The sequence below is a fragment of the Neodiprion pinetum genome, chromosome 1 (genome assembly GCF_021155775.2).
Source record: "Neodiprion pinetum isolate iyNeoPine1 chromosome 1, iyNeoPine1.2, whole genome shotgun sequence".
Lineage (NCBI taxonomy): Eukaryota > Metazoa > Arthropoda > Insecta > Hymenoptera > Diprionidae > Neodiprion > Neodiprion pinetum.
Window position 1 is genome coordinate 28,935,014 of NC_060232.1, and position 14,554 is coordinate 28,949,567.

A 14,554-nucleotide genomic window follows, 5' to 3' on the forward strand; every position below is an offset into this window, starting at 1 on the left:
CGGATATTGAATTCACGATGATTAATACCGTTAACTTGATACATATTTTTAGATATTTCAAACCCTGTTAAACAGAATTTGGTTGTGTAATGCAATTATACCTACTTACTAAAGAACAAAAAAAAAACAATTATCCAATATGAGAGGTTCAAATTCACTTTATTGATTCAGAAACGTACAGTATGCATTTGTAAACAACTAACAAAAAAGAATACTATTGAGCAGCATCACTATCAGTTGATGTAGCATGTTGTCATAAATAGGTTGATTGATAAAAAATTGTTCTTTTGTATTCGGCATGAGATATTTTTGTGCGTTCAAGTCGATAATCGTTAAAAACTTGTAATCTATTACGAATTACAGATTATCTGCCTCTCCCCCGACCTCGATTGAAACCACCCCTCCCTCTGCCAGAGACTTTTCCTTTCGGTGGTGGAGATTTGGGTCTGAGTGCTTCTATTCTTTCGGTACATCCAGTTGTGATCTGGCTAGTTGCAAAATAGCTAGTGTACAGATCAGTGTTAAAATTCGTATTAGTCAATTCTGGTCCCACTGTAAGCCAGCCTGGCCTGATCGTACTGTCACGCCCAAATAAATGCAATCTGTTAAAGAAATAGTAGGGAAGATATAATAATCTCATTTGCTAGCAACAAGAAGTGAGATTTGGGTTTAACGAAGATCTTTGGAAATTGCATGGTACTTACCGTCTTCTGCCTAGGCAGAAATGTTCAATAATGTGGAAAATTTCAACAGGTTTCTCGATAGATCCGTACTCAGGTTCCTCAGATATAATCAGATCAATATCTACGTTTGCATGAATAAAATCACCATCTGTAGATCTTCGTACAGTCCCTTTAATTCCCATTAAGCAATGCTCTTTTGTTCTCTGCAAAACTGCTTTAGTATCTAAATTTTTACTGTGTCCAGGATTATTTATATTCGTACGTATCCAACAAATGTCTTCACATCTTCTGAAGCCCCACTTTCTCAAACAAAATCTACCCATGTCTAATCCATCGCTACTACCACACCAGAGGAATACAAAACTACGACTTGCCGCTACTTCGCCTATGTCGAGCTCCATGATCTGGAAAAAAATTATTATGACTCTTAGTTAAAGGTGCGTTGACCAGGTTTACTAAAAATTCATTACCGACCATGCCTAACCTGATCCCAATTCCAAAGTTGTACATTTGTGGCTCCACATGTCCTTTGATATTCTTCAAGAGGTGGCTCAATGAGAATAACGTCAAATTTACAATTTAGTTCTTTCAGATTGTAAGCAAGGAGATCGGTTTTCAGGTACATGGGGGGAGTTGCAGTGTCTGAAATTAGGTCATCCTTAAGTTTAATAAGCTCTCGCAACTTTGGATATTCTTCAAATCGATCCGCCAATCCTACATCTCGTATAAAATTCTGAGGGCGTTGTCCAGTGTCGATAAAGTGTTGGCAGTAGTCATTGTGGGGATTTGAGGATTGTGTTCCCTGATTGAAGAAAAGGGTATCATTTGGTATGAATGTGAATCCAAGTTACAACTGATTTTACACCTAATACAAAAGTTATGCAAGAGTGGGTGAAATATAGTTTACTACAAATTTCTGAGCGTTTTCCTAAAAGTACACAAAGAGGGTTGCTTTTTTTTTTTTTTTTTGTTTAAACATTATTCAATTACTAACACTGGAAAAAAAAAACTGATAGTATTAAGAGGTTGCATACTTTAAGAAACGTAGAAGAATCTTTATAGACTATTTCGTTGGTTGACACTGTGTCATCCTTCTGTTCTCTAAGGTCGTCATCCGACTTGACAGATGACATTTTTTCACGTTTCCTTTGTGCATCATTGATGTCTGTACCCAAAACTTGTCTAAGCTCATCCACGCTCGAAACCCCAAGCTGAAAATAACATAAATATTACAAATTATAACGTGTTTACATCAGACATAACCTCAAAATCAGAAACACGATTTTAGACTGACTGATCAGCGAGAAGTGTGTCCTCACCGTTTGAGCCAATAATTTCTTTCGCTTTTTAGAGCGCTCTCGAAGTGTCTGCAACATTATAAACTCCTTGTTATTTTAAATATTGTCTAAAGTAAAACTGACCAGAGGCACGAAATTGTCGACATGTAGCAGGTGGCCGAAAATACACCCATACGTAAGCTGACAAGCACTCTGTTGTGCTGCCAAGTGGCGGAGCCTACCGGAGAGCGGAACTAGATTAATTTCCAAGAATGCATGACATATATTGGATCTCAGAACTGCATCGGGGGGTTCAGTAAATTCAGTTTCATATATAGTTTGATGCGGGGTGCAGCGATCCGTTGTCCGTAGTTCGCTCCTTCGTCTGCTCTTTACATTCGGAACTGTCAACCTCCGAATGAATTGCGTAATTTATCAAACGCCGCGGTGAATCGTGAGAATGCAATTACTTCCGGTGCAATTCAAACTCGCGAGTGTAATAATAAATAAAGCGCTAGTCGCAAATTCATTATGTGTTTAGGCGAGTAGAGTGAAAAAATAACATTAAGTCTTGTTGTGACGGGCGCTTATTAATTCGTCGGACCTCGACACATGTGATGTAAAATGAATGAATACGTTTTACGGGACGAAATGCTGCGCGGCTATGTCGTACCTCTTCAAAAACGGTAAGCCGCTCTTTTATAATAAGCATGGTTGCAGGAAAAGTAGTTAATTGTAAGTGCATCATAATTGGCGTCCTCTAGTATTTCTTTCAGGGCGGAAGATGACTGTCATAAACAGTAATGTGATGTGCGATATAAGTATGTATGTATGCATTTCAAACTGTTATTTCCATAATTGCGGAAATATCATTTTCGAAGTGGATTTAGTTTATACTGTTCGTCCTTATACTTTGACTGTCTAAATTAGTGGTATAAATGTAATGACTGCGAAGTTTCTTATATATTCCCATACATTTTCAAATAAATCGCAATTTTTTGATATTTATGTATATAACGTATACTGCTTGTCATCTGAAATTGAATCATTCGATATTTTCTCCTTAAAATTCACCGCTACCGAACGCCCGCACGCTCAAGGTCGTCGCGCCTAGTGCGCTTCCACGTTGTAAAGTGTAGGGCAAAGGGATTTCGCCTCTTAATTAGCTTTATTGCATTCGTCCATTTCATTTCACTTGCGTTTCTTACTTATGAGTCTTATAATCGCATATTCGCGCGCTCGATATGGTGGCATGGAGGTCCCCATGGTTCGATCGGCAGGTTTGGAGAAGGCCGCAGGGGTCTGAAACTGACCGCGACGGGTCTAATAAAGCTTAGTCCTTACATTCCCAGACGGTGTCAATTTGGACAATAAGGACAATTGTAAAATTATTTGAAAGTAACGGAACCCAGACAGAAAGCGTCTGGATTTGGGACCTTCCGGGAAAGGCCTGAGTTGCCTTCCCTTGCACCGGTGTGGAGAAGGGTGGCCTACGGTCAGGACTTGGAAAGCATTCGACTCAGGCCAGACGGTATAAAGATATCGGAGTGGACGGTTCTTGCGAACGGAGAGATATCAAGTCTGGTGATTTCTCAGTGTTGTCATTCTAGTGTTGTGAATTTGCAAATTCTGTCAACTGGTTTCGTGGAGGTCCCGGTTATTCCGACGCCGCACCTGCCGCGACTTGTTCCAAGACGTTTACATTCCTCTCCAATTGACGTACATTGCTACGACATCCCGAGGGCTGTCCCATCCTGTAGGTAAGAGAGCTCTCTTAATTGTTTTAGCTAAGCGAATGATCATTCTCATTGTGACATTTTAACATAAGTTGGAAATTAAGCCTCCGGCTTGCAGTGGTTTGTGCGTCATTTCACGTACTTGGATTTTACTTGATTTGTTGAACAAGTTCACTATCTTTCATTGGCTTGCTCGGGCTTTTCCCCTCTACTCCGTGAGGGTTTTTATGCCTCGGCAAGTTGTTGTCCGTTGCTAGTTTGCCAGCGCAACTGCCGTGTTTTTATTTAAAAGACCCGGTTACTCATTCCAACCCGAATTCTTCCTTGTGTAGTATAAGAATAATTCACAAGGTATATGGTAGAAGAGGTAAATACCGACTGGAACACCATCCTGGTACCGAAAGCGTAATTACTCATGAGCATGAAGTTAGTAACGTTACTGCGAAGAAGAAATCTGACGGCTTCGTTCGATTTCATTCCACGATGGCTTATTTTGTGTTGAAATGACCCTTCTCTACAATTCCACGAACGTGCTTGAGACACTTTGGCTTGTCATGTTGGTATAGGTCGATATTCAATTTCATAAGATTGCACTGATACTGGTTTTGATGGACAAAAAAAAAAAAAAAACAACGAACAACATTGAATTTACTTTTGACAAAACAAGAAGCGTTTCAGCGAATCTGTGAAATGTATAAGTTTTTCTACGAAAATAAGCCCAGACGTGGAGCGAAATCAAACGAAGCTATTAGATGTTTAACTAACCTAATCTGATTTGAAATGAACAATTGATGTCTAACGACAATTTGTTTTTCTTGAATTGCTTAACGAACATCACTATATCCTACAAATATATAGAAATTTGGTGAATTCTCAATGTTTGACTATCTTGTAATCAAGTCAACTATTACAGAGGTATTGAATTTCGCTTCACCGGCAATTTCCTTAAACGGTATAAAGATATTTTTCGTAATTCGTGTACGAAAAATTGAGGAATATTTCCAGGTTCTTTTGTGCCTACGAATATAATTCGGGTGGCCGGCCGGAAACCGGAAACGTAAAAAGTGTTGTTACGCCGCGCGGTAGGTTGTATATCGGTTGATAGATAACGAGTGTATTGAATTGTTAAACGTCGTATCGTTGATCAAAGGTGAGAAATGAATCACCTTGCTTCTCACCGCTGTCACATAACTGAAATATCCTTTCACATAGAGAGGCGTAAAAATTGACTCAAAGTCATTGAACATCATTGCGACTCCTGGTGTGGAATCACATGCGGATAGCGCTGAAGAAACGAAAAGCAAGCGTTGGAAATCATATGGAAATCGATGCAAGTCTTGCGATGAAGGCGAAGCGGTTTCATTTCATTAACATTCTTATACTTGCTGATTTTTATCTCATAAATGTGCTTTCCTTAAGTTTCATTGATTTCCAATGAGCTCCCAACGACTAGGTGATTTTCGGTAATTTCTTGTGATTCCATTTGAACTGATTCAATGCGCAAATCGCTAAAAATCGTCCAGAAAGCTCAGAAATAATTGGAAACGAGGGGTAACATTGGAAATCGATGTATACAGTAAGTCTCGGGGTAGACGTCAAACTGTTTCCATTCATTAAAATTTTACTGATTTCCGTCTTTATGATACTGTACCATCCGTTTATTGTCATGGTTTACCGTTAAGTGATTTCCAATGGTTTCCCAGCGTTATATGTGTAAACATAACGGTAATGACCAGTGATTTGTCGTAGCTCTATTGAAAATTGTCTAGAGCGCTCGTAAGTCATTGAAAATAAAAGGCAAATTAGCGGTAGAAGCAATAGGAAATAGTCACTACTTGAGATCGTAAACCACTTTACACGAAGCGATTTATAAGAAATCGTTGAAAATTTGCCTTTAGTTTTCAACCAGAAATCGTTTGATATCACCTTAAGTTGTTTAAAATTATACCTGAAATCGGTTGGAATCGCATGAAGTCGAGTGAAATTGTTAGGAATCACGTGAAATCATTGAAACGTATACCAATCGCTAATCGTTACCGGATCTCTAAGCGAAATTGCCCTCAGGGTAAAAGTCGATAGAAATCACTCTCAATCAATGTTAACCCATGGTAATCATTGATTTGTTTTCCAAGTAAACGGCCTCTCGTTTAAAGGTTGAACAACGATAAGAGCCAGAATCGCCGGCAAGAGGAACCACGTTGCGCGACGCGAGTCATTCGATCCGGCGTTCGCCGCCCACCTCTCCCCTCTCCTCCCCGCCCCTCCTCTCCTCTCCTCTCCTCTCTCCTATCCAGCGGCAATTCCGTCGAGCCTAGGTCCGTCGATTTAACTTCCAAGACGCGCGAAGAGTCGGAGAACGACAGTCGGGTTGAAAGCGTCGCGAGTATCGGTGTCACGGCTCTCCCACAGCGTTCAATATTCGTTCGAATTTAGCGAATAACGCGCGGGACGGCGCAGAAAAAAAACTGCGTAAGAGAAAAAAAGGAGGGAGGTCGGAGATCGGGTGATGCTGAGGTGACACCTCGGGACCCGCAGGGCTGCATCGCCGTTCGCCGCGGGGAACTGATTGCCTAACTGCCTGCCTTCTTTCTTTCTTGCTTTCTTACTTGCTCTTTCTTTATTTTTAATTACATTCGATTCGTTTATTCGCCTCTTCTCCCGCGATTCGGTTGACGGTTGTGCCGACGACTCACGTGCAAAGTCGAGTGTCAGTGCCGCGGATTCGGACGACTGCATGCCTCGCGCATCGTCCCTGAAACTGCAAGAAGAGCGACGACCCTATCTCATTGTCAACTAAAAAAAGGTTATTCAAATTTCTGACATTTCCTTTACCCCTCGTTATTTACATCTCGTTCACGATTAAATCGTATACCGTTAATTCTTGATGATATATACTCCTGCAGCGAACGGGTGAAGACATCGAAACTGGTACTAACGTTGTTGTAACTTATTTTTTCGCTATACAATAACTTGGTTCAATTATACGCGGTCTTATTTTCTCATGTCTTCTCGTTGAGATTCGATAAACTTGGTGTATGGAAATTGTCGCATGATGTGCATATTGTATAGCTTCTTTTTTCTTTTCTTTTTTTTTTTTTTCACAACCCCGATATCTGCAGATTATATCTGATGAAGTTTCTCGATTGTTTGAACATGAGAACGGTTCTCATCTATATGATTATCATCATTATTAGCTAATTTTGTTATTCGCGGAGCGGCACGCTATACGTTGTGTTCGAAAGTCAAAATTTAATCCGATTAACCGCAGTCGAATAGGGAATTATGGTCAACAGGTAAATTTCTCTTGTCTATTCCTCCCCGAGAGTGTCCTTGGCGATCGTAATCATCGATCGTATCGATATGTTTACGTAATACGTGGTTTAAAATTACCTCGATGCACTTGGAAAACTTTGTATTTCATCTATTCCGTCCCCCCCCTCCCTCCTCTTCGCCCCCAATCCCAATCCGACAATCGATTATAAGAATTTAAACGCGCACGCTTCTTATATTATCCAAACGGCTCGTCAAATATTATTTTTACCGATAACTGCAGTCGTCTAGCAGTAATCTAGATCCACGTTACGTTCGAGGGGAATTCTTTAGGTTAAAATTTCTTCCTGTGGGTTAAAATCACGCACAATTAACGATCCCAGGACACCCGATGGTGTGAGAGTTGTTGGCAGATGTTGTGCCAAAAATAACATGTCCTAAATATAATCGTACGTGTTTCGCGATCAACTTCTTCTCGATAATCACGCCGTAACCACCTGCGTGCATGTTAAATCAGCCATGCTCATGTAACTGCATTTATACATTATATACACATAAATACAAATTGTTTTTGCAAATGATCGTCGCGCGAAAATCTTTCTATAAGACGTATAACTGTGTACAGAGATTCAAACTACAGAAGAACATATCTGGAAGTAAACGTAATATAACAAATAGCCGCTTATATTCATATTTAACGTGTTTATCGTTGAATTAACGAACCCTTTCAATCGTATTGTTACAACATTCTATGAACGTATAACTATATTACAATATGCGTTCGGTGTTAATGTTGGAGTGATTTTTTGTTCTTTTTTTTCATCTTGTACCTATTTTCTTTTCCTATTTTTTCCCCGCTCTTCGATCCCTCTTGTTTTGTTTAGCAAGAATCGTATCGGCCGTGACTTCCACTCTCGTGCCTCTCTCGCGAATCTTACATCTATTCCTACAATAAACAGGTATACGTGTAATACGTGTGTACACGTAGCATAGCGGCAGACTCGACTCTCATTGTCGTAGAAAAACGTGGGAACGAATCTTGCAGCTAGTCATCGAACGACCTCTGTTATTAAAGTTTCGTTAGGTCGTACCTTTACTCTTCGAAATTTTTTCCCAACACCTCGTGATGAGAAAAAAAAGAGAATAAAAATCGTGTTTACCACTTTTTCCAACCGTGAACAAGTCGATAAAGCTTGACATTTTTTACTTTTATCCAAAACTGCACCACGCGTCTTATATTTTTGATTGTGTATCAATTTCGTTACAAATCGTTTAGACTTATTTAAAACATCTGAGTTTCCTTCCGAATTCCTAAATTCTCAAATTCGTGAAATATAATAATTGCAAATCGTATTTTGAATAACAGTTACCTGGAATTTTCCAAAATTTAATAAAAATAAAAACTTTTTCTTCCTAATCGTATATTGACGGATTCTTGAAATGCCACGCGGCTCTTCGTTTTCACTGTTTCAAAATTTTATATCGTCATCTTTTCAATGATTTCTTCGAAACGTCGCAAATTTTTACGTGGCATTTTAAATTAACTCGATGGGTGAAATTCGTCGTGCCCTCAGAAGGAACTCTGAAATCTCAAACAATCGCGGCCAGCTCGTATGTTAAAAATTAAAATGTGCAAATCAAGGGTTCGAAGTTTAAAAACGTGGTCAATACAGGTCAACGAAGGGATTTCATCGAGTGGAAAGATGAGGCCGGAGGAATTGGTGAGAGGTTCACGGGCAGCGGAGACAATGTCGGAAACATCGGAAGGCACGGGGACGACCAGCGTTTCCGGCAAGTCGGGATTCGACAGCCGCGAGGAATTGAGGGACCTTGTCGCGGTCCTGGGTATCCTTGATCCCGATGATCTTCATCAGGAGAGGTTTCGGGTTGATCGTCGGAAGCTGGAACACATGCTTCTGGGTGAGTAATCGAGTCATTATCGAGTTATGAACAATAATTGCCGCGGTTACATTGCGGGTGCTTTGCCTCGTATTGAAATATTTAATCAGAGACGATAATTTATTTATTGGATTTTTGGCTAAATGCAAAGATTCGTCTCAATTGTCAGTCCAAAGAAAACGGGGGCACGGTATCGTCGATACGTTTTTCTCGTTGTTGTTATTTTTTAATCGGCCGACATTAATAGAAAATTCTTTCTAATTATCTGGCGTTGTACGTATATTTCCATACGTTAATGCATGCGTTTTGAAAATATGCGTATATACGTCCCAGATTTTTATTTCAATATAGCCATGAAGAAGATAAAGCAGTTATGCAACAACAAAAGATAGCTGGTATCGCTATTTTTATATATATTCGGTTAGCATGTGTATAATCTAATCACGTACCTAAACCATTCTAATCTTGTACACCGTGTGAGATATTTTTATCAAAGTCAAGTTAATTGACTATGTATAACCACGGTGATAATCGACTTCCTACTGAATTCAAAACAATTAATTCAGACGACTCGTTATTAGGTATTTTTTGTATCGTGATGGAAATTTCCGATAACTTTGAAAGTTCAAAACAGGTTGCCGTATTTCCATACGTATGAGTAAATTCGCCAATCTTCTCTTTCGTTACTTTGTGCCATAAGCACACTTTTAATCTGCACCTGTGTTTACTTACAATCTGAGTGTAATCTGACACTCGATTGATTAGTGAGACCCCTTGCAGTAATTACGAGACCTCTGTGAAGTTGGCATCTTATTTTGGAAAAATTGTGGTTTTTTTTTTTTAAGTTCTGGAATTTCATAGAGTACTAGAGTTTTTGATCATTTTCAAAAATAGTTCCGGTCAATAAGGGTTGAAAAAATCAGTTTCAAAAAGTGGAGTGCTCACTTCACGGGGCAACTCATTTTTGGAAAAATGTGTTTTAGGAGAGTTCTGGATAGTATTAGAATAGTTCTACAGGTCTATGCCCATATGAGAAATAGTTCTGATTGTTTACCACTATGAAAATTAAAAAAATATTCTAGCACCTCATTATTTAAAAACTGAAATTTTTTCCCAGGTCTAAGAAGATTTCAAAGAGTTCTAGATTTCCTGATAACTGACATTTTTTTTATTTTGCTTCGTTAGCGAAGTTCTAATGTGAGCTCTGGGTAGACAGTCGAGAGTTCTGACGATCATTCAAATAACTTTTTGCCGATTCAATCAGAATTTAAAGAGTTCTCGAGCTATTTCGTTTAAGTTACAGACGAGAGGCTAAGTCCCGCGGTCGAAAGGTTTTTGAAAGCTACAGAAATTCTGATCAGAGTTCTGGATAATCCAGTGAGAGTTGTAACGATAATTCAAATGAATTTTTTCGATGCGATCGAAAACGAGAAGGTTTACAATCTTTTAGAACTGTTTCATTTTTCAATCAAATCGAGAAGAGTTGTTTAAATGATCATCAGAACTTTTGCTCAGCTACCTAGAAATCTGAAAAAACTTGGTGTCAAAGTTTTTAACTTTCCAAAATCCTGTAGAAATTTCACGGTTTTTATTGAATCGAATATTTTGTTCAAGATCTCAATAACGAAACAAAAAAAAAAAAATAAAAAAAATTCAATTAGCGGAAACTCTAGAACTCTTTTAAATCTTCGTGGAACTCGAAAAAAAAAATTGCGGTTTTTAAATAATGGGGTGCTAGCAATTTGTTCTTTATTTTATATTTTCATAGCTGTACCAGAACTATTTCTTACATGGGCGTAGAACTGTAGAACTATTCGAGTACTATTCAGAACTATTTTTCCGAAAATGAGGTGCTCCGTGAAGTTGGCACCTCATTATTTGAAACTGATTTTCTGAATCCTTATTGGCCGGAACTATTTTTGAAAATCATCAGGAACTCTGGAACTCTGAGAAGATTTCAGAAATTTCTGAGGAAAATCATTATTTTCAAAATGGGGTGACAGCTTCACAGAGGTAATAGAATATGTGATTTATATGTATCTAGTAAAATTTACGTACGTAGATTCATTGCGGTAGCACATTCAAAGGCAGACGGCAATGTTACGATGAAATTAAAGTCAAGTGTCAAACATGTCGTAATTATTGAATACCTGCTATTCGAAACCGTTTTGTATCTACTCGGAGAAAAAGATGTAATATTATTTTCTAGCCCGCGGAGAGGTTTTCGGATAATTCTTTTACATCACGCAAGCTGCAATCTATAAATTATTCTAACGTCTTTTCAAAGACCTTTGAAACTCGATAGGAATATTTTTGAATTACGTCACCTCGTGAAGCGAATCTATCGCGTATAAAGTTCTCGGATAAACTCGCGTGTACGAGAATCGGTCAAATTTCAGATTTCGTTGGGTGGGGATGAAAGTTTAGGAAGATCGAAAGAATAGAACGGTCAAAAGTACGGAAAGCTGCTTCACGGCATTCAAAAATATAAGAAAATCCAAATATTCTACATATTGCTGTCCCCGTGTACTTTATTTATCTACATTTTATGTATTTTCTGTCGTCCAATTTTCTACGTTTTAAGAGGGTGACCACGTCGATTTCAATATTCGCGTATATATCGCCAAATATCGAATTCCACGTATCTCAAACGCGGAAAAGGTTTCAACTATTCCATTCTATACACAATTCTGAACAAAAACACTCCAACACATTTTCATTTAACACATAAGTAGGTTAATGGCATGAAATCTACGAATTTACTATTGCGATGTCGTAGAATCTGTGCCATTTCTTTATTTCTGCGTCAAATGAAAATATGTATTTTTTTTTTTTATAATTATGTAACAAATGGGGCTGTTTAACCCTTTTTAGATTTTCAGATACGTGAACTTCGATATTTGGAGATATATACCTGAACGTCGAAATCAGCCAGGGTACCCCCTTAAAATTCTACGATACAGAATTTCGTGCTTCTGCCAATTCGACACTACGACTATATTTTATTCACTTTAATCTCACTACATTTTTCCACCGTTTGATTTCATTTTTTAATTCCTGCGGCAAAATATTGCAAAATTTGTTTTTCAAAGTATACGTCGAATCTGCATGCAGACAAATAGGATCATATAAGCTCTGAAAAGCCAAGTTTCTTGGGGAATAATTACCGTACTTGTCTACAACTTTTCTATTCTTCGAAATTGACTCACTAACAAAATAAAGTGTCCAAGAACAGTCGATCTACGATCAAATGAACAGAATGAATCTTTGCCGTTTCGTCTGCAGAGAAATCTGCTCTATATTACAGTTTTTGTCCAAATCTCCAATCTCTTTTTTCGACAATTGAGGAGCAATTGGAGAAGGAATTTCGCATGTTTAATTCGGTTTTTATGTGAGAAATCACGTGTCGTCAGATATGTGTAATAGCCGAACACGTGAGCAGATGACAGGGGAACTTTGTGTACATAGTCTTTGCCGTGAAATCTGTCACAGACCGTCATGGATCTTACGTACATTATACATCTCGGAGCTAGGTTGAACAACACGGTCTTCTTCGACCGTGGACTAACTGTTGTTGAAATTCTAGCTTCTAAGAATTGTGTTTTGATAACCGGTTGAGCAGACCGATTTCCGTACATATACATATTGTAATATATATCGTGCCTGACCAAATCTGCGAAAACAAACACATTTACGTATAACAATCGAAAACCGTTGAACCGTCGAATTCAAATCCGTTGTATGATTGATAAATTTTTCTCCCGTTAGACAATTACGGCAAATTTTATCACTGTGGGTAATTAAACTGCACGCCTTGCTAAAATGAGGCAAGAAATGTTGATCGAAACATTTAAACTAATAAATTAGTCAGAGTTCAACTGCATTTATCTTCTTACCCGCAATAATTACTAAAACTCGCGTTGCATTATTTTCACAAAAATTTTTCAAGACCAAACTAACCGGACTTCAGAATGCGTACTTACTTGATAATAAGTTGTAAAATAAAATTGTTGAAGGTTGCCTCGAAGCGATAAGAATTATTTTTAGACCACAGGCGTTACGTTGAATAACAGACGCTTGGTAGCTAATCCAAACATACGCACAGTGTTGAAAAAAAATCATGAGTTATGCGAGCCCGTCGTGCAGCTTGTCGTATATCTATGTATATTATGCGTTTAGACGTTTCTCTTGTATTTTTACTCGATTGATTGTGAAATTTCGCGGTTTCTTTCTTCATTTTTTATTCACCTCGTTTTACCTAGACGTCGTTAATATTCGCGCATAGCTCGAAGCCTTTTTCTTTCTTTCTTCGTTTTGTTAACAAAAGCAAATTCACCTGCGGTAATCGAAAGTAGTAATTACGATGTACCGCTATGCTGGTATATATTGCAACATTACGTGAATTATTACAGAGTAATGTTCCAAAATCACAGGCCAAACGAGTTGCACAAACTTTTATATCAACTTTCACGCTGCTAAAATATGCTTAGAAAAAATATTTCCTCATATGTTTCTCATACCGCACGTTTCAACCTGCGTTTGAACTTCTGTCGCTCTTTTGCGTTTTGTTATTTTATTTCACTTTTTTCTTTCAAACGAATTATATTTAAAAACTTGGAAATAATTTTTAATTCCAATCAAAGTGACTTGGAATTTGTGTTATCAATTATTGTGGCTATAGTCGTGTGAAACGGAGAGAAAAATGTTGATGAAATCGATTGGCAAACCATTCTAAGCATGCATGATAAATATCTAGCGGTGAATTTAGTTTCCAAATATCAAGCAGGATCTCCGAGTTTCTTGCCCACACTGTCATTTCGTATTCCTGTAATATAAACTTCAACTCTCCGAGAGTCCCGCTATAAGGCTGCTTCTCTTAGTTTAAAAATAACCGTATTCAATGATTTTAGGAAACTGTTAAAAGAGAACGCTTGATCACGCAGCAGAAAAAAAATTTTCCTATGTATAACATATCCGTACATCTTATATATGTAGAATTTCGCGTGGTATTTTTCCTGTGTGGCTTTTGACCTTACCGAAACGTTCTGCAATCAAGATTTGTATATACAGTGTACGAAGAGAATATTTACAATGAAGTTATGGGAATCTAAGTGACCATGTGTTATTTTGATTTTTTTTTTTTTTTTGTTTTCAGGTGACAATGAAGCACCGGAACCAGCTGACACTTTTTTTCACAAGGTGAGTCAAATTTGTTGAAAATTTCTCACCTGATGACGATGAAAAGAAAAGAATACACAAAATTGAAACACAACGTGTATAGATTACGTAATGTTCGTTTATTTATATGGATTTATTCGAGGGCGATAAGCGATCACCGATTGCGGAATACAGTAAATATCAAGTACGCGTTGATGACCAATATTGCAAATTTTATGTTCTACGAATCTGTTTACATTTACGACTATACTTTCACATTCTGTTACACTATGAACTTTGCATACATATCAAATTACATATTCATATTTCCCTGAAGCGAACAGGGTACCTAAGTCACGTGACACTTTAAGGAAATTGCCATTGTGTTACATGCACCTAAATCCGAATGACAAATGCAGACCTCTACTAGAAACATTGATCCAGGATAATATAATTTTTTCTTTATATGAGCTTAAGTGGGTTGTAAACTTTAAATACTCATTGGAGGTCGTACGGTACTTCTACCTTTACC

At 38.0% G+C, this 14,554-nt stretch overlaps 2 protein-coding genes across 5 annotated transcripts in view; one reads left to right on the forward strand and one right to left on the reverse strand.

The window, feature by feature from the left end:
- Positions 1-140: 140 nt before the first annotated feature.
- On the reverse strand, positions 141-2,202 carry Mettl14 (methyltransferase like 14). The gene is made up of 5 exons (XM_046636871.2): positions 2,003-2,202; positions 1,718-1,894; positions 1,168-1,485; positions 705-1,087; positions 141-602 (listed from the first exon to the last, which is right to left on the reverse strand). Exons 1-5 carry the CDS (start codon positions 2,057-2,059, stop codon positions 365-367), a joined length of 1,173 nt encoding a protein of 390 aa, XP_046492827.1. The 5' UTR covers positions 2,060-2,202; the 3' UTR covers positions 141-364.
- Positions 2,203-2,318: 116 nt separating this feature from the next.
- Positions 2,319-14,554, forward strand: part of BicC (protein bicaudal C) — a 45,308-nt gene continuing 33,072 nt past the window's right edge. For 2 of the 4 annotated variants that reach the window (XM_046636854.2, XM_046636857.2), the window contains exons 1-3: positions 6,039-6,499; positions 8,640-8,886; positions 14,021-14,064. In XM_046636854.2, the coding sequence (XP_046492810.1) occupies positions 8,670-8,886; positions 14,021-14,064 (261 nt within the window). In that variant the 5' untranslated portion in view covers positions 6,039-6,499; positions 8,640-8,669. Of the gene's footprint in view, positions 2,647-3,638; positions 3,721-6,038; positions 6,500-8,639; positions 8,887-14,020; positions 14,065-14,554 lie in introns of those variants that run through there. The other 2 variants (XM_046636855.2, XM_046636856.2) reach the window with 2 other exon arrangements.

What these genes read in the sequence shown, in the direction of transcription:
- Mettl14 (XM_046636871.2), bottom strand. Translation starts at nt 2,059, where the DNA reads ATGTTGCAGACACTTCGAGAGCGCTCTAAAAAGCGAAAGAAATTATTG. An exon ending in AGAAATTATTGGCTCAAACG is followed by an intron (nt 1,895 to 2,002) that starts GTGAGGACACAC and finishes TGTTATTTTCAG; the next exon opens with CTTGGGGTTTCGAGCGTGGA. An exon ending in AACTTTGGAATTGGGATCAG is followed by an intron (nt 1,088 to 1,167) that starts GTTAGGCATGGT and finishes ATTTTTTTCCAG; the next exon opens with ATCATGGAGCTCGACATAGG.